The 21,586-nt window shown below is 38.4% G+C and overlaps 1 protein-coding gene across 1 annotated transcript in view; it reads left to right on the top strand.

The window, feature by feature from the left end:
* Positions 1 to 21,586, top strand: part of UNC93A (unc-93 homolog A) — a 544,463-nt gene that overhangs the window by 325,134 nt on the left and 197,743 nt on the right. Inside the window, exon 5 of the mRNA XM_044069054.1 lies at positions 8,306 to 8,517. Within this exon, the coding sequence (XP_043924989.1) occupies positions 8,306 to 8,517 (212 nt within the window). The remainder of the gene's footprint in view (positions 1 to 8,305; positions 8,518 to 21,586) is intronic.

Below are 21,586 nucleotides of genomic sequence, written 5' to 3'. Positions count from 1 at the left end.
TAATCAGACCAATAGGTATGTTCATAGGTGTTTACTAGGCTAACAACCCCAAGGGCCTCAAAGCCCTAGCCATGCATTCCAAATCTCTGACAAGTTCTGATACCCTTGATAAGTGTAAGCAGGGGCCTGGGAGATGAACCATTTACAGGTTCCCTGTGTCAGAGACATAGGTGCCAAACTAGAGATGAATTTCCTGTTCCCTATTCAATTGTCCAAGTTGCACTTGAATTGGGTTGGGGAGGAACTCTGCTTCACATGGATGGGGATCCTGTTCCATAGATGGGGTAGTCTTTGTGATACATACCTGTCTCTCCAGCAGGTGCTATTTATATCACAGGACAGGTTTATATCTTTAGAATTGGCAATTCTGGTGCTGTTTGTTTTGTGGATATGCAGAAGGTTCATCAGAATGGGGTCTGACAATGCCCCATATGCCGGGCATAGCTCTTCCATCAAAAGCCTGTAGGAGACAGAATACAGGGACAGGACCTTGAGGTGGTCTGTATAGGACATTTTACTTATGCCTTGTATTCTTTTAGTGAGGAACCTCTGTGGATGTTACACTTGTTGGATATGTCTGGTTAGGTACATACCAAAGTGGGCATTATACTCAATGATAGGTCTGATGAATGCTGAATATATTGGAACAATGACTTCCTTGGACTTAGATGCCATACCTTTGTTTATAAGTTGCATAACATAGAATGATTTCCTCACTACTGCAGACAAGTGATGGTCAAAGGCTAGATTACTATCTATGTGTGTCTCTAAGTCCCTGACTATTGGGTCAACTGTAAGGGGTGTGTTATCAGTATGATAGTTACCAGTGGTGGATGACTTCCCAAAGGATACAATTGTGCATTTCTTGGCATTTAGTTTTAGTCCATGGCTCTGTCACCAGTTGTTTGTCTGTGTCAGCCCCTCCTGGAGAACATTTGTGTCAGTGTGGGGTTCAATGACAACTCCTAATTTGCAATCATCTACAAATTTAGTCAGCCAAAGACCACTGACATTAGCCTTGATTTCAGAGAAGTAAATACCAAAAATGAGCTGTCACAGGACTAATCCCTGAGGGATTCAACTTGTGACTGGCCACTTTGTAGGGGTGGAGTCCCTAATTCTAACTTCCTGGGTCCTGTCTGTGAGCCAGTTGGCTATCCACTGGGTGACATACGAGTTTGTACCTATCATGTTGAGTTTGTCAACAATGCCCAAGTGGGGTGCTGTGTCAAATGCCTTGGCCCAGTCAAGGTAGGCAGTGTGAACCCTTTTTCCCTCATCCATTGCTTTGGTTACTATCTCAGAGAAGTCCACCAGGCATGATCTGCCCTTGAGAAAACCAAACTGGGTTGGGTCCAGTGTCTAGAGGTTTACTGTATCTCTATTGATCATTTCCATGATAATTCTTTCCATGGCTTTACATATAAGACTAGTGATAGTTATGGGTCTGTATTTTCTGGGTCTGTAGATGACCAACCTGTGTGCAGAGGGATGAATTTTGCTGTTCTCCATTCATGAAGTACAAAGCCTGTTTGATGTCTACAGTTGAATAGTAATTCCAGAGGCCCTAGTAGGTCATGTTTCATGCTGTTTAGAAGGCATCTGGTATATCTGGGCCCACTGATGCAGTGTTCTTGGTCTTAGAGCATTAAGGAACTGTTCTCTAGTGATAGCAGGGGGCATTATATTTGATGGCATTTCTTGATGGAAGTTTGAGGGGGATAAAGGGGTAAAGCTGGAACTGAATTTATCAGCCGGAAGATTTGCTACATCTTCTGGCTCAATATAATTGGCTCCATTTACAATGAGTTCTGCACACAACTGTGTATTGTGTTTGAGGTTGTGGACATAGCTAATGAATGCTTTGTGGTTGTCTTTGGCCTGGGAGGCCAAACTTACCTCAAATTTGGCTTTGGTAGACTTTATTTGTCCTCTGAGTTGTTTGTTTAGTTTGATGAGAGTGCTTTTATCCTGCTGGGTGCTGAACCTCCTAATTTTTGCCATGATTTTCTTCCTTCTGTTATACAGCCTATTGATTTTCTGATTCCACCAGGGTGGCTCATTTTTTTGAGTTAATTCTGTACTTCTTCTGGTAGGTACATCTGCCTTTATGCAGCTATTAACATGATTGTACAGGGTTTCTGTGAACAGTTCTGCATAGGCAGCAGTGTTCTCAGGGCTTATGGGAGCTTGAAAGTTTGCCAGGTTATCACTTAATAGCAGGTGGTTAGCCTTAGAGTAGTTTCTGAATATTCCAGGTTTAGCTGGGGGGTCCAGGTTTTATTTTTACTTCAAAGGAGACCATTTTGTGGTCTGACCTTATAAGGGAAGACATTACAGTAGGGGGTGCACAGCACTCTCCCATACATCCAGTATGGTTGCACCCCTGGTTGGTGTATTGACTATCTGGTCTAGGGAGTTTGTGTTTACAAAATCCATGAATCCTAGGATAGATGGTATGTGTAACATTCACCAGCATGTGGCCACAGTGGTGAGTACTCGTTTGTATGTAACGCAACTACTGAGTATGTGCAGGGCATCCACATCAAAGGTCAGCATGCCTCCATAGCTTCATCACACTAATAACTAAGTACAACGCACCAATCTTCATTTACCTCCCTACACATGTTCCAGTGATGTGTAACTGAAGTGCAACAACTTTGTCACATCGAGCTGTCACACATCTTATTGGCCACATCTAGGTATTCTTTTTGTTGCTTAAACATTGCAGTATGATGTTGCGGAACACCCATCAAGGTGTTATCCCAAATGCATGTGTGATACCTGTTATGGTGATGCATACAGTACATACATAGCTGTTTGACAACATTGATGGCATGGATTACATTTATGACAGTGTGAATTGTGCCATATTTATGCCATGCACACAAGTCAACTAGCTTGGATTTGTCATAATGTCACATACAAGTATAGCAGTGTCCCTCCTAACACCTCCAGCAGATGTTACAGTGTCAGGATGGTGTGCTTGATTATCCTCATAGATTGCTGACACGTTATAATAGTTGTACAAGTGTGTTCATGCAGAACCATCTATGATCACTCAGAATCACATATGTTGTGTCAGAGACATGGTATTACTGTTGGTATTATTCTCATATTGTCCGTGATTGTGGGTACTTCTTTTACTGTTGCCCATAGGCCTGTAAATGTGCCCCACTTTTTGCAGACCTCTGCTCACATTATACTCATATTCAGGTATATCAGTTTGCACAGCTTCACAATATGCACCTGACCCAAATTGTATGTTGCATCCCGGATAGATGTCCTCTCCACTGTTCATGTCAGGATGCTTATCTCACAAAGATATCTTCGCCATTGTTATGTCACCTTGTCTGACACTCACATAATATACATTTTTACTATGAAGGCTGTACTCTACCATGTTGATATGTGATTAGTGTTCCTGCTACAACTGTCTTCCATTGACATGCCCTCATCTGCTATACATTACAATGTTTCACCTGTCCTCTTTCCCTGTGTTCATTCCTACAATTCATCCGTGTGTCCCTATGCAATACAAACACTTCCCCTGACTGTTTATTTTAAATAGCAGTCCATGTATACATACAGATCAGTTAACCAACCTTGTACAGAATGGCTGGAATGGGATTTCACAATTTGTTTGTTTGTGTCTTTCGGATTTCCCCGGTTAGGGGTCGCCACAGCGGATCTCCGGTCTGCTAATGATTGGCAGTAGATTTTTACGTACTGGCTTGCCGGGCCTAACGCACAACCTTCAATGAAGGAATGCCCATTCACACATGTCGCTACACAGAAGACGCTCTAACTGAGAATCGAATGGGCAACATCTAACTGTGAGGCGACAATGCTACCGCAGCACCACCACCACAGTTTTTTACTCTGCAATATATATACTGTGTTTGGAATATATACATTACTATATGATAAGCCCTCATAATCACTGCGGCATTTCACACAATGCAGCTAAAGTAGAGTGCTGTAAGGTAAACAGGTTCACTATCTGTGTTGCTTTACATGGTTTCCTGGTCACCAACAATGTTAACAGCCATGAAATCTCACTTGTTTACAATAAATGCGGTGTATGGCATGAATATGTAATTACTGCTGCTACTCGCTGCACAAATGCGTAAACTCCTTGTAGGCTTCACGTGAAGCCTACATGGTTTAGTGAATCCTACTGACTGATAATCCCAAAAGATGCTGAAATATATAACTGCACCTTGTTGCCCTGATGTTTGCTAATATTTTTAAGACCCTTTTTGATATCAAGGATATCTACCTAAAGATAAACAAGTCTGGATTATTTAATTCTTGTCTGCATATGTGCACTTATTTTCCATGATGCTTGCAGTATGAGATGCATGTAATGACATTTTTCTTCAGAATGCAGTTGTTTGGCCTTTGTCCTTCATGGTATGCCTTCTCTTAAAACTCCTGCTTTGTGAGTGTTTTTGAAAGTATTTGACTTTTATTTTTAATAGGCCTTCCTTCATGAGGTTATCATTTACCACCTGCTGTGGAAGCTGAGACAGAGTTTTTATTTCATCACCTCTCAAGTTATACTACTGTTAAATAATCTGAACTCATGTCTATTGTCTTGACTTTTCATGCTGCATTGAGAGATTCCTTGATAGCATCGAGATATGTTCAAGTCTTAGCCAGTCCAGTTTGTTTCATAAGAATCTAGATGAATTTCATTTGATGCTTCATATTATGTAGTGGAATCACCCATTTCAGTTTAATATATGCTTTTAATGGAACAAATACATTTAATGTATCCCTCTGTGATGTCATCTGCGGTATAATGTGAGATGCATCCATAAACTTTAATTAACACTTTTAAGTAATGGATGCATCTTTGCACGTGTGAGATATGTCCATTAAGTCTATGGATGCACCACACACTTTCCCTAAGTCCACATCACTGAGTTTACTCTGTGGCAAAATCATGGTGAAAGTGGTATTTCTAAAAAAATTTTTTTTAAGAAAGGGTAGCCAAAAACTATTGCTGATGGAGCAAAAAATTATGTTCGCCACATCGTGCACCACATACTGTGGTGACAAGGTATATTTACTTTAATGAACAAATCCCCTTAAATATTCTATTAATTCATGTAAAAAGCTAATGGAGCAACATATTTTGTATCAACATGCATTTTTTTCAAAAAACTGACTTTGGATAACTAGAATCCTCTGTGGTTTAACAGAAAGTCAAACAAGTTTATGAGGGACAGGCCAAAAAATATGAGACAAAATCAGGGCCATTCTGCAAAGCTGAGTAGTTAAGAGCTATGACATAGAATGAATTTACATGCATATGTAGTCTGGATTCATGTAGAGCACTGACATTCTCGGGAAGTAATGGTGAAAGAGATAAAAGAATAGAAATATAGGCAATAACAAATTGAAAGTTACCAGTAGGTTTGACAGCCCTCATTTACTTTACAGTACTAGTTTTAAAAACATATATATCTGGTATGTATTTCTTAGATTAGCAGTTAGCTAAAATATAGTTTAAACCTTTTTAAAATCTCAAATAATATATTCAATTGGTATTTGTTATCCTTTCATTTATCACATCTGAAAATCAGGGTTAAACAGAAAATACATGAATGTGTTTGTGTCTTTCGGCTTTTCCCGGTTAGGGGTCACCACAGCAGAACTCTGGTCTGCTAATGATTGGTAGTTGATTGTTACGTGCTGAGTTACCAGCCCTGACGCACAACCTTCAACAAAGGTATGCCCATTCACGCATGTCTCCACGCAGAAGACGCTCTAGCTGAGAGTCAAATGGGACAGCGTCTTACTGTGAGACGACAATGCTACCGCAGCACCACCACCGCAATATATAGAAAATACATGAATAATGTTTAAAATACCATAAAATGACAGATGTAAGGTACATTTTTACTTTGTTACAGTAGAATAATTATCTAATTACCTAAGAGCATTTCATAATTGCTAACACCTGTGAATGTATTTACAAATGTTAGTGAGCAAGACATAGTTTTTCTGGTGCAAAGGACTTGTAACATAGTTAAGAAGATGAGACCTGATCAGCAGATGGGTGATTGGGAGTACAAAAATGATGGCCTAGCCTGTATCAGGCCAGTATTCCAGGTAATTGTGTTAAGCAGTGATCTGTAGCCGCAGAAAATCACTTAGACACAAAAACCATAAACAAAATGCTGTGGTTCAGGGCTTAATTCTGAATCCTTGTTTTTAAATAGGCGCGACTGCTTTTACAGACAGCATATTTGTCAAAGAGCATTTTGCTATCTTAATTTTCATTTTCATGGATAATAAAAGAAGACATTCATATCCTTGTAGTAATTTTGTTTGAGCAGAAGATAGTCAACCATATATAATTTGTGCTGATGATATATATAAAATAAAATGCCTTAGAATAAAAATAGTAATTGCTGTCCAGTGTTTCCCCTTACCCGAGTATGTATGAATTGTTTTCTATAACTAACAAGTAACAAGCTATCATCCTGAAATAATTGCAGATAATATATGAAACTCTTCCTGTTTTGTTCAGTTTTATATTACTGTTGTAGAAAAATGCTACTGTTTAATTCTAGAAAAACAGCAGATAAGGTAGTATGTGTAAAAAAATCACAAGCACTCTTTAAAATCAGTTGCCTTTTTATGCACTATATAGCATTCTACTACTTAAGGAAGTACATCAGATATCATGATTCATGCCATCATGCCATTGCATAATGTGTTGGGACTTCTCTCTACATTGTGGACACAAGTTGACTGTACCATACAGGCTAATGCAGCACTTGAGTATGACCTATACTGGAGGGTTGACATAGGTTCATAGGTTCATAGGTTGGTACTGGGCTATCTGCCTGAAGGCATATATTAGCCCAGCCAAGTTGCGCGGTATTCACCTCCCCTTTAGTAGTTCCCTAGACCCTTATACTAGCAGCTAGTACCCTTGGCCCCTATCTAGTAATGCTGTTGGTGTGATCCTCAGTGTGAACTTTCTGTTACCTATCCACTCATCAAGGTTCCTCTTGAAGAGTGATAGTGAGGGGCTCTGTCTTATGTAGATCGGGACCCTGTTCCATAGTAAGGGAAGTCTCTGTGAAGGGAATCTATCCCTCCAGCATGTTCTATTCATTGTTGTGTTGAGGTTTAGATCCCTAGAGCATGTAGCTCGAGTAGATTTGGTTTTGCTAAGATGGAGCATGTTCAACAATTCTGGGTTGGACATGGCTCTGTATGTTAGACAGAGATCGCCTCTGAGAAGGCGGTATGCAACAGAGAACAGTTTTAGCTTTTTCAATCGTGCTGCATAGGGCAACTGTTTGAGGCCAGTAATCCTCTTGGTTAGGTACCTCTGTGGTCTCTCCAGCTGCTGGAGATGTCTAGCCAGGTACATTCCAATTGGTGCATTGTACTCAATAATGGGTCTGATGAGGGAAGAGTAGAGGGGCACCATTACATCCTTAGATCTTGATGCGAACCCTTTCGTGATCAGATGGGTCACATAGAAGGATTTTCTAACCACTTTGGCAACATGGTTATCAAAGGAAAGCTGACTATCTACTTGGGTCCCTAGATCCCTTATTTCTTCTTCAGATTTCAGGGGAATACCTCCTGTGTTGTAGTTTGCGGGTACCCTGTTTTTTCCAAAGGGGATTACTACGCATTTTTTTGCATTTAGCTTGAGACCATGGCTTTGACACCATGCATCAGTCTCATTTACATAGTACAATATATGTCAGTGTTCTGTAATAAGTCACTTCCCAGTTCCATGGTACTGGGGAGTGATACAATTAAACCTTTGAATGCCCTCTGGCTACATACAATGACCGTCTCTACTCCTAGGTTTATATGACTTATGGCAAGCCAAGTTATTCATGACAGAATGCTACTCGAAATACTGACAGCCATGGAAAGGATTCCCTAGTTAAAAAAGAGGCCATAAATTAGAAGTAGGTTAGGTTGAGGCCATATAAAGCAAATTTATATGAAAAAGGACACTTTTTGTAATAAACATATAGCGCTCTGCCCACATACAGTGCACATTACATTAGTATCTTATAAGTACTAAGTTTACAGTGGAGGGACTATGCTGAGAGGTATTTGTTTTCAAGCTCTTATTTTAACTGCTGGTCATTCCACATAAATATAATTTCATAACTGGGAGGCATATCAGAGAGTTGTTCAAGTTACTACAAATTTAAGTTTCTGACCAAGTGATGTCTGGCTGATGACTTTGTTCCTTGCTGCATTCCTTTGTCCATAATGAATTTGTCAATGTTGTTGTCTCATGCTTATATAGGTGCCGGAGTGCTGGCTGTACTTTTGGTTGCTATATTCCTGGAACAGGTGGATCTCAATGAAGTTCGAGAATTCAGAGACAACAGACCATCATTTTGGACAACATTTTTAGCTACATTTAGACATCTCAGAGACAAGCGTCAGTGTCTACTTATTTTTCTCACTATGTACAGTGGATTTGAACAGAGTTTCATAGCAGGTGAATATACTAAGGTAAGTTTACAGGTAGTGAAACGGAGCTTAATTAAGGCATTTATCATACTGTGTTATTGTATGTGTCTGAAGTGCAATGCTGTGGCATGTATCCTCAGTAGATGAAGGAGCAGGTAATTTGATAGTGTAGCACAGGGATTAAAATCAGTGTACTGCATATGACCTACATGAATTTTATAGCCTCTATCCACATTATGCAAGTCTGTCTACGTTAATTAACTTGACCAAGGTTATTAAAAACAAAAAGTTGTATTTCGTGGATCTTTTGAAAATGTCTTTCTGTATGAAAGTTAAGCAGATGAGTTTAAATACTTAACCAGCACTTCTCTGAGCAGAGTTATTGATTATCTTAACAGTAAAAATTAATGCAGTTATGTGTGGTCCAAGATAATTCACTACATTTCTTGTAAACAATCCTAGCAGCTGGTTATTACTCTTACCAAGTTTTGCTTCTCTTGCTGTGTGCATCCTTAGTGATATTTACATTTTTATAAGTGGTCACCGTATGCAAGTATTTATTAATTTATCCTTTTTTGATACGGTTAATCCCTCTAGGCTAGTGGCCTCTTTTCAGCTGAAGCTTGAGTTAGTATTTATCTGACTAGCAGAAATTTTGCCAGGGCATTGGGGAAATCACTCTTCTCTTTTGGATAACTTGTGGGATCTTTTGCATTCATTTGTGCTACCACCAACACTGACGGATAGGACCTTGGTTTAATGCCTCATTGAAAAGACAGCATGCTCAGAAGCACAGCACTCCATCTATGCTGCACTGAAGATGACTCCAGTCAACTGTTCCCACAATAGAGCCTTCATCTTTCTGACCCTCTAACAAGACAGGTAAATGTGCTACCTGTTAATCCACTGGCACTCACACATATTTCAGTCTATTAGGTAAGTATCAATAGGTCTGCTGTGGTTATATTTTCAACTGAATGCCCAGTTTCAGATAGGATGTGCTCACAAGTACTGCTAGCATAGCAGTTTAGAGCAATAACTATGAAGAAGCATTCAGAAATGCTGATGCATTGCCTGTTGCCTGCCACATTACAGACACTAGCTACACAGATTTGCATCTACATTATTGCATTACTCTTTAACAAATATTAAAGTAAAATACAATAACTAAAATAAATTCATGAATGATTCATTATATTCAGTCTGGGAATCACAGTGATGTAGCAGTTAGCCTTTCTTCTTTCAACCCAATGATATACCAATAGGTTAATTGAACTTATTCTAAAGTACACAGTGGAGGTATGTATGCAATATATATGTGTGTATGTATGCATGTGCGCAAGTGTAGTTACATGTGTGTGCATCCTTAGACTGTCTTTTCTTGGATTGACTCTTTGCCTTAATGCCTGATGCTTACAAGTATAGGTTCTGGCTCCACTGGGACCCTGACTAGGATAATGCAGGTATCTGAGGATGAATAAATGTATACAGGGCCCTCACCTGCTTCAGTCATTTTGGCAACTACACTGCAGACAGTAAAAACAAATGTTGATTTCCAGGGACCATAGCATTTAGCCAGAGAAAGGCACTCTGGTACTCTCCAAACATGACACAGAAATGTGAATGATGGTATAGTCTTCCATACAGCGTGATAGGCAACATTTGAGTAACAGGTATTACTAAAACAGTATATTGTTGGTAAATGCACACTTTGTAGGCAACATCTGGGTTATTCCTATAAACAGCTATATGTGATGCTGCATCTCATTTTAAAACCTTTGGTACTTCTTACCTGTGCCAATACGTAGGGTCTGCTCTAAGGATATGACATTATCCCCTGTATGCAGAGTAAGCTTGGTCTGCACCAGTGGGTTCTTTTTCGTAACAATGCAACAGTTTGGTAAATGTGGACATGGAGACTCTGCTGCAGCTCGAGAATTTTGGACAAAACTGGAATAATGTCACACATCATATGCATATTGCACGGATAACTACATCTGGCTCCAGGCTGCAAGGAGAATAAAATCAGCATTTTTACAATTCATATCCTTCTGGCTTAACTAAGTGCTAATAGGGGAGCTGTCTGTGGCTCATTAGCTACTCGGATGTGATAAGTAGCTGCAAGTAAAACAGAGTATGGATTAATGGAAACAGTCTCGCAACAGTAAATCTCAAAATCTTCCATTGGATGTCTGTATTTCCATTAAATAATTGTAGTTATTTGTATAAGAGAAGCAGGAGTACAAATACAAAGCTCTCTGCAAATGAGAGATGACAGGTTTTGCAATTTGCATAAATACTGACAGTTTTATAGAACGGGAATTACTCTTTATATTTAGGTATCAAATTAGAAAAAAATATAGTACATTTGCTTACTTGACTATAAATTTGAAATTCTTAAATTTAGTCTGCCGATCCATCCTTCCTTCCTTCCATCCATTACCCCTTTTTCTTATTTTCTGCATAGCATGAATTAAAAAAAAACAATGTGGTCTTTCTTGAGCTTCAAAATTGTCTAATCAAATCATGATCATCCTTTTCTAAATATGTTTAACAGCAACTAGCAAAAGGAATACAAGAGTGATTCTGGCAACATGAGAAATGCCATCAACACCATCATAAGCATATTCAATGTACAGAAAACCAGTGGCAATGCCTAATTCAGTATTACATTAGGAAATTGACTGTTTGGTTATAATGTTGTGATTTGTCTAGAAGTCCAAAAAGGAAATCCCCCTACCCTGAACCTGCAAAATAGGCATTTCCATGCTTTCCCCATGAAAAACTGAAACACAATTGCTTGATTACATAGCATAACGCAAAAAAATACCTACAACCCAGCCACACAGATCAAAATATGACTTTTTTTCCAGTGGGAAACATTCCTATTAACTCTCATTATCCTTAGCTTATAAATAATAACCAGATGGTTGCATAACAGTTGGGAAAGGACAAAGTCCCAGAAACAGCCCATTGTTGTCTCACACAAACAGCAATCCCACAGTGCCCAGATGTCAAAGATATAACTTACAATCAGAAATTAATCTGACCAATTCAGTTTGCTAGGTTGGAACCCAATCATACCTCTCAAATGTCCAGATTTTTGCCTCATATTTTTGGTGTGTTCCTCATAAAATATGTGGTTTTCTGGTAAATCACTGAGAATTGAAGTCAATAAATAATGACAGACATTTGAGTTTGAGTTCATATTGTTCAGAAAAAGCATGCTAACTCAAATCCTGTTACTCTAGCAACTTTCTGAATTTATAAGACAATATTTAAGTCACATTTGAATATCTTGTGTTTGTATACTCATTCCACCACACAGGCGCGCGCGCGCACGCACACACACACACACACACACACACACACACACACACACACACACACAAAACACACACACACACACACACACACACACACACACACACACACACACACACACACACACACACACACACACACACACACACACACACACACACACACCTTGTGAATGCACGCACACTCTCTCTCTCACACACACACACACACACACACACACACACACACACACACACACACACACACACACACACATGTAATTCTGAGAAAATTACTTAATTTTTAATTTATCCTTGCAAAACAGACCTCTGATCAGACCTACCTAGATACCAACATTAATTAGATAAACAAATCTCATATTTACATCACAATAAGGAAAGGACAACATTTTTTTATTTCTGCAATGCATGACTAGAGTCTGTCAAATACAAAAATAATGTCACTGTTCCAGTACTACCACTATTGCAGTGCTCTCTTAGACAGCTATAATACTGAACATTGTCTGTGACTACTCTCCCCACCCATTCATGGCTTATGGTGTGAGTCACTGTGGCAGCAGGCTACACAGGGCAGACCAATCTTCTATTTCTCCAGCAATGGACTCCAGTTCATCCTGGGAGAACCATACTATTTCCTTAGACAGCTAGGAGATCTATAATACACCTAGTATATTCTGGGTCTGCTCCAGGACTTTCTCTCCAACAGGTACGATTCAAGGGATATTCCTAAATGATACCCAGACCTCCTCAGCTGGCTCCTCTTGATCAATTACAGCAAAGCTTGTATTCAGAATTTCTCCCAGGTCACATGGTTTCTCACTTTGTAAAGTAAGACAAGACCTATAATTTTTTTGTGAAACCTTATTTCCACTTTTCTATCCAAGACGCCATTCTTCTGGTTACTAGCCATAACTTATGACCACAGATCAGGTGGAATATCCACTGATCAGTAAACCCGGAGTTTGTTCTTAGAACATGGATCACCACAATAGGTCAACACCCACAAACATGCAACTGCCACCCTGTTGTTCTTGTCAATGTCATGCTTATAATTTGCAGCACTCATGAACAAAACCTCAAGGTATTTAAACTCCTTTACTTGTGGTAGGTGTACTACATGTGAAGAAAGCTATGCGCTACAGCTAGGACAGCAGTGTGACTTCAGGTTTCAAAGTATTGCTTTTCTTTCCAGCTACTTTACAACCAGCAGCAAATTCACTGACTGTGTATCAGACGACATAGTGAGATTAGGCTGAAGGAGCACAGCCAGTGACTTTAACTGGTAGGCGTACTTGTATTTCACATCTGAAGACTGCAACTTCTGGGCCCAACTCCAGTTGGATGGATTACTTTTCTAGTGGTAACGCTGTCAGGCAACATAACTTGACCTGCACACTTGAGGTGCCGTCATTCAGATGAGATATTAAATTGGAGTCCTGTCTGCCTGAACTAATTTAGGTGGATTCACTGAAAAACAGAATAGGGGTATTTTATTTATAAACATTTATACGCACCATTTACATATATGTCCATCTTCATCCAAGGACATATTTATATAGTTACATTTTATGTTTCATCCCTTACTCTTTCTGCTACAACCAAAATCTTATTTTTTACAGATTCATGTAAATTCCACTGCTTTTAACTTTAAGTGTTTCTTTCCCTAAAAAACATAGTCAAGCCATTTACGTTCTTTCATTTTCCTCTTTTTATTTATCCATTTATTTTTCTAATCCCCATGCATTATAGTATCTGTATTCAACAGTTTAATATGTCATGCTTACAAATTATTTGTACCTTTTGCTTGAACCCATTACTCTTATGAGAACTTGTCCATTTGTGCCTTTTGCAATGCATTCATCTGTATTACATGCACTTCGTGTAATCAGTTTAAATTTCTTAATTCACTCAACTGGCAGTTTATGTAATGCCATTTCTCTACATATTTTTTTCCTGTTCATAAACTTCCTTATACTTCTTTTGTCTTTTCAATACACTCTTTTTTTTTGTCTAACTGCTCAAAAGCATCTACCAAATAATGCACTGTCATTATTCTCTTATTCCATTCTTTCCTTTCACTTTCAGCTTGAAAAATATTTAATACTGACATAAATATTCATTTTTGATATTTTTATGTCCTATTCAGTAATTGTTCTCTTCCCAGTCTTAAATTGTCCCAATACTCTTTGTATTTCTCATATAATCAGTTTCCCAAAACACTCTCATCTATTCCCATAACATTAACTAAACATAATTTATATATATAAAGAAATCAGAAATACCACTGGATTCAGCAAATGCAACCCACTGTTTCCTTATCACTGTATATATTATCCCCCTTTCACTAGGTAAATTGTGACATCTCCTAAAATGCTATAGCATGCAAACATTTCTTTACTTATAACTTAGTATAACTAACACAGTTCAGTTTATTAGACAAACGTTTTTCAAACAATAGCCTAAAACCTTTTCATAAGTCAACAGTATCCTTAATTATTATTGCATTTTCTAACTCTCCATCTCAATATTTTGCTTCTTCCCAAAACATTACTTAATGTTGCTACATCTTTTTTTCTGAAAAAAAAAATATATGCATTCCCATCTTAACTTTTTCTATTCCTTTTCTTTTCTTTTTATTAATTTTCAGACATATTTTCACCAAACCTGTTCACAGGATCATAGGTGTGTATTAGGGTAATGACCACTAGGGCCTTTTTAAGCCTAACCATGCATCCCAAATCTCTGACAAGTTCTGGTCCCCTTGATAAACAGGGCTTGGAAGATGAAACATTTACAAGCAGGGTCATGCAAGATGAACCATTTACAGGCCGCTTGTGTCCAGTAGAGACATAGGTGCCAAACTAGGAATGAATTTCCTATTCTCCATCTAACTGTCCAACTTACACTTGAATTAGTTAAGGAGGAACTCTTCTTCATGTGGATGGAAAGCTTGTTTCAAAGAAGGGGTAGTTTCTGGAATACATACCTGTGTCTCCAGCAGGTCCTATTTATATCATAGGCAAGGTTTAAGTCTTTAGAATGGGTAATTCTGGTGCTGTTTTTTTTTTTGCGAAGATACAGGACGTCCATCAGGTGGGGGGTTTAGGTTCATAGGTTCATACTAGGCTATCTGCCCTAGGGTATTTATAAGCCTAGCCAGAGTGTGTGTGGCTTTTGCCAACCCTTGAAATGAGAATACTATGCCCATTTAGGATTTAGTTTACTGTGCTTCTGTCTAGTAGTGACACAGAGATGACCCCAGGGGTAAACCTACGATCTCCCATCCACTCGTCAAGATTTCTCTTGAAAAGAGTCAGTAAGGGGCTCTGCCTAACATGGACTGGGATTCTGTTCCAGAGTGTAGGGAGCCTCTGGGTTATGAATCTGTCCCTCCAGCACGACCTATTTATTTCTGTGTTGAGGTTCAAATCTCTCGCTCTCGTGGCTCTGGTGGATTTGGATTTTCTGAGGTGGAGCATGTCCATTAATTCTGGATGGGACATGGCCTTGTACGTCAGGCATAGATCACCTCTGAGTAGGCAGTATGCGACTGAATAGAGCTGGAGTTTCTTCAGCCGGGCAGCATATGACATATGTTTGAGACCCTTGATCCTCTTGGTGAGGTACTTTTGGGGTCTTTCTAGCTGCTGCAGGTGTCAGGTAAGGTACATCCCAAATGGGGCATTGTACTCAATTATGGGCCTGATAAGGGAAGAGTATAGGGGCACAATGACCTCTCTTGATCTAGATGTGAATCTTTTCATGATAAGGTGGGTAATATAGAAGGTCTTCCTAACCACCTTGGCAATGTGAGTGTCAAATGAGAGGTTACTGTCAACTTGGGTCCCTAGGTCCCTGATTACTTCTTCCGTACTTAATGGATTACCACCTATGTGGTAATTTGTGGGTACTTTATTTTTGCCAAAGGGTATGACTATACATTTTTGGCATTCAGTTTAAGGCCATGGCTCTGGCACCAGTTATCCATTTCTATGAGGCCTTTCTGAAGGATGCTTGTGTCCACTGGAGTATCAGTTATGGCGCCCAGTTTGCAGTCATCTGCGAACTTTGTCAGCCACAATCCTACTATGTTTGCTTGCAACTCGGAAAAATAAATGCCGAACAAGAGGGGTCCCAGGACCGAGCCCTGTGGGACACCGCTTGTGACTGGCTTAGAGTCTGACATGGCTCCAGCAATTCTGACCTTGTGGGTTCTGTCCTTGAGCCAGTTTGCAACCCATCTTATGACATATGGGTTTACATTTAAGCTGGTGAGCTTGTCTATGATGCCCGAGTGGGGTATTGTGTCGAAGGCTTTTGCAAGATCAAGGTAGGCTGTGTGAACTGCCTTACCCTCATCAATGGCCTTAGTGACTGTTTCAAAAAAGTCAACCAGGTTCAAAAGGCAGGATCTGCCCTTGACAAAGCCGAATTGGGTAGGATCCAGGTCTGAAAATGCTTTGTATGTCAGGCATAGAGCTTCCCTCAAAAGCATGTAGGAGACAGACTGCAGGGATACTGCTTTGAAGCAGTCTTCATTGGACATGTTACTTGTGCCCTGTATTCTTTTAGTGAGGAATCTCTGTGGGCATTCCAGTTGCTCAATGTGCCTGGTTAGGTGTGTATCAGTGGGGGCATTGTACTCAGTAATAGGTCTGATGAATACTGAATACAGTGGAACAATGACCTTCTTGGACCTAGATACCATACCATTGTTTATAGGTTGCACAGCATAGAATGATTTCCTCGCTGTTGTAGACATGTGATGGTCAAAGGGTAGATTACTGTCTGTGTGTTTCCCTACTCCCCAGTTCTAACCTTCTGAGTCCTGTCTGTGATACAGCTGGATATCCACCGGGTGACATAAGGGTTCATACCTAACCTGTTGAGTTTGCCAACAATGTCTAAGTGGGGTATTATGTCACATGCCTAGGTCAGGTCATGATAGGCAATGTGAACCATTTTGTCCTCATCCATTGATTTGGTAACCTCAAAGAAGCCCACTAGGTTGAGTAGGCATGACTTGCCCTTGACTATACCAAACTGGGTTTGATTCAGTGTCTGGAGGATTCCTACGCCATTATTGATCATTCTTATGATAATTATTTCTACGGGTTTGTACATGAGGCTAATGAAACTTATGGGTCTGTAGTTTCCAGGGCCTGCAGATGGCCCAAGATTATGCAGAGGGATGACTGTTGCTGTTCTCCATTTGTTAGGTGTAAAGCCTATCTGGAGGCTGCAGTTAAATAACAATTCTGGTGGGACTGATAGGTCATGTCTCAAGCTATTTAGAAGCCATCCTGAGATATTGTCCTGGCCCATCAATTAAGTGTTCTAGGCCCTAGAGAGATAATTGAAGACTTGTTCTATAGTGATAGGAGGGGGAGTTATATTTAATGGTTTTCCCTGAGGGGAGGTTGAGGAGGAGAGGGTGGTAAAGTTACAGCTGAATTTGTCTGCCAGTAGGTTTGACATATATTCTGGCTCAGTATAGGCAGCTCCACTAACAATGAATTCAGCACACAGTTCTGTATTGCCTTTGAGGCAATTCCTTTAATATATCCTTCATATAAACTTTATTTCCTACCACCACATTCAAACCATCTGCACAAAATAATGTTGCAATATTTTTACTTTCATCATTAATTTCTGTCTTGCATCATTTACTTTATAATCACATCTCTCATTCACTAGAATATATATATATATATATATATATATATATATATATATATATATATATATATATATATATACATACATTTTTCTAGGTAATTAGTGTGAACTACTCTGTTACTGCTTACATTTCTGTATTTTTGTTTGTAAAATGGTTTGTATTCAACTCAGGCTGACCCTGAAATTGATCAATATTGTTCAGTACACTACCCTGAAAAATATAAATAAATAAATAGTATTTGTAATGTAAACAAAATACAGTAACACTTAAGGGATATCCTTGTCTTACTCCTTTATCTATTTAACCCTTTTATCAACTCAGCCAGTAATCAAATGTCTAACTAATGACCTTTGATACAGTGATTTCATCAGATTAATCAGTTTTCTCCAATTCATAATTTAGCATTGTTTTACAAGTTTGGTCATTGTTTGAATTATTGTGCAATTTTGCTATATCACATCCCATTAACATACATTATTCTTCTTCCCTAATAATGCTGCCTGCTACACATTTTACTATAATTTCTTTCTTTCTTTCTCATTATTTTTAACTCTGTGTTTACCCTCATATAATTCATTTCCCAATCTAATCTGGAGTATCTTCAGTAATATTTTGTCATCCACATTACACAATGCTTCTGGTCTCCAGTCTTGTAAGTCTGTATTTTTTTTTCATTTCATCACATAAATCTTACAATAACTTCTGTCACCTTTTCTTCATTTATCCTTTTCATTTAGCATCCTAATAAACTATTCCTTTTTTTCTTTAGTTATAATTTTGATACAATTAATATACAGTTCTATCAGCACCCTGTGATCATTAACTGCAATCAATATCTTTTGTCATTTCTCTGTTGTAATTTTGTGTTTCTTTTATTTCATTTTTATTTATTATTTTCATAGGCCAGATTTTTGTATTCCTTCTTTTTATTTAGTATATAAGCTACAAAAACAGCTTTCTGTTTTTGTCATAATGCACTGCCTTCCTAATATACAGTTTATTTACTTATTTATTATTTGCTTTTGTTGACCAGGAAGATCTGATTGTGTGGAAAACCCCTTTTCAGCAGAGGCCCGGGAAGAAAAATTCCACAAGACATAGACCGACAGTAAAATACATGCATACATTGTGCGATAAATTGTCTGAGCAGACAATAATGAGAAAAAATTATTGTTTCTGCATACAGTAGTGAGAAAAACAAAAGAAATTGACAAATATATATGAAAAATCAACTACAAACATAGTATAATCATTATATGGACAATACAATGGTATGAAAAATCATTAAAAATAGATTATTATGTGCATTCAGACAAAGTTTAGACTCATTTAGCTTGTCTTCCTCATCCTTTAAACCTGTTATTTCACATTGTTCTTTCTCTATCACTTTACTGAAAATGGAGGCATGCATTCTCCTTTCTCCCTTTTATTGTTTTTATAAAATATATACATTATAAAAATAGTTTTGCCTTTTAGTCAAGTGTCTCATCTTTTCTCTGTTATTCAAATATATTTCTTTCTTTCTTATAACATTCTAGGTCATAATTTACCAATATTTTCTCTTAATTGTACTTTATTGCTCCATATTCCCTTTTTCTTTTTCTATTTATCTCTTACCCTTCTAATGTAATCTCTTTTATATTTTCCTTAAATATTACCCACCATCATTCAGTATCAGTTTCACAGAAGTCCTTCATTTTGAGTATAATTCTTCTACAATTACTTAACCTAAATTGTATATACATCAGATTCTGCCAATTCTGCTGTTAGCCTTTATAAACTCTTACTTATTTCTTTAAAATCATACCTATCTTAATTATTTCATAATTACTATAAAACATTCTCATAATTCTACAATGATCAGTAAAATCAGTTACATGCTTCCACCCTTCTACTTCCTTCATTCCACTGCATAAAAAAAGTTTCCACCCTTAGCTCTGCTTTATGATATATACATTATTTAAACTTTTTTTATTTATTTTGTTCCATAGTTAATAATTTATCTTTTTATATCAGTCAGTTTTTTCTACTTTCTTCCTAATATCATAAATATTGTACACTATAACAATTTCCTCCTTTCTTCCTAATATCATAATTAATATCACATCCTATAAACATTTATATGTTAACCATTGCAAACCTCAATCATTTAAGCATGATATTACTATCTCTCTACCTACAGTACCAAAACCCCACAAGAACCTTTTGCCATTTCTGCGCTATCCTCTTTAACAAGCATTTTTTAAACTAATTATCTATAGACAAGTACGCAACCATATTAACAGTTGTGAACTACATTCTGATAATCTGCATGGCTTAGAAATGCCTTTAACAGATACACATCCTTAATCTCTACTGACATAACCCACAGTAATATTAACAATTCATTACAAGTATTCTCATTGATATGAAAAGGGCCTTGAAAACTGTAAAAAAACAAACCTGCTACCAACCAAATTGAAAAATAAAATGTAACATTGGTCAAAATGCCATTAATTGGTTCTAAAGTGATCTTCAAGACAGAATATTTCAAGTACACTCTGACAACTGTCTACCACTAGAACCTTAAACACAGGTGTTTCCCAGGGCTCAATATCAGGCCTCTTCCTGTTTTCTGTATTTAGTAATGATCTCCATGATGACATCCCTAAACTTGACATTATTTTGTATGCAGATGCAAACTGCAAACACAGCTTCAGCAGTTAGTCTCTAAGCCTGTAAGCTAAAAAATCCTGATTAATTGGAAAAAAGATTGTTATGTTAAACTCATCCCCTCAAAAAACTGCTTTCCTTCATGGCATTACCGTTTCTACAATAAATTAAGTTTATTTTACATCGTGGAGGTCTCCATTTGCTTTGTTCTGTGAATTATACTTTTTTCGGTGAGAGACCTTGGATGGTAGTTTTCCTGCTTCTTCTAATGGCATTACTGTTGCTAATAATCATAGCAATATTATCCCATATGTAACTCAGTACAAATATCTACACATACCCCCGGATTCTGCATGCCTTGCATGGCGTGCAGGATTAGTGCAGGAGCTCTAGCAGGCAATATGTCTGCTGTGTGATCCAGGAACAGCCTTCAGGGGTGTGCACGGGCGCTTCTGCACTAGTCCTGCACGGACTAAGCCCCTGTATGCAAATCACCCCATTTGCAGGAGAAATCTATGCAAATGAGATGAATTTGCGATCCAGGAAGCTTGAAACCGACCGTGCAGGACTAGTATAATCTGCAGAAATGTACTCGGTTAGTAACCAAGTACATTTCTGCAAAATCCAAAACAGAGCTGTTGCAGCTCCAGATAAAGGCTGCATATCAGTCAGGAAGCATACCAGTGGCCAAGTATAAGGCCATTGGCATTGCAAACAGCTTAAAAAATAAAAAAATCAACTTTTATTTTTTTTTTAGCTGATCTCGGAGGGGGGGGGGATAATAAAATAAACTTAAAATAAGCATTCTAACTAAAATCACTATTCTGCCATGAAAGTCAATGGCAGGCAGAAGACAACATGGCCAGTGAGTAGTGGTTGCTAAAGGGGGAGGCTCAGTGTGAAACATGTAACTATGCATCAGCAGGCAATCCTATGCAAATGAGGGGAATGATAGTGAATCCCAGTTTTCCCCAGCATGCTAGTCAGGTCCCAACAGTGTAAGAGTAGGAATAGCTCAGTGCAAGCCTAGGAGTTAGCTGACATCATGGGTGTGTGTGCCAGGCATACTGTAAGCGTATTGAAGCCCTGTGGATCAGGTTTGTTCCTAGCTAAGCACAACTAAGCAACTGCCTAGCACTCTTTACATTGCCTAAGTGGGTGTGCATGCCGTGCACCGGGTTTTAAAAGAAAAAAAAAAAGATAAACCAGGAAATAGCAGCTCTGTGCACATTTGAGCACTCTGTTTGCGCAGCGGCCCCTGGGTTTAAACAGGAAGGCAATGGGAAGGGAAAGCAGTAGTAGGAAGGTAATTAAGGAGAATTATCAAAGCTGTCAGGTGAAATGTATCAGAATCAGCCAATTATACAGGCAGCAGCCCAGCCCAGAACACTACTATAAACTATGCAAACACCTTCCCCTCTGTTTTTTTCCATACTCTCCACCACCGGTGTATACA

This window comes from Protopterus annectens, chromosome 1.part0 (assembly GCF_019279795.1).
Source record: "Protopterus annectens isolate FY-2018-M chromosome 1.part0, PAN1.0, whole genome shotgun sequence".
Classification (NCBI taxonomy): Eukaryota; Metazoa; Chordata; order Ceratodontiformes; family Protopteridae; genus Protopterus; species Protopterus annectens.
Note: the sequence above shows the minus strand (reverse complement) of the source record. Positions and strands in the feature narration are given on the sequence as shown.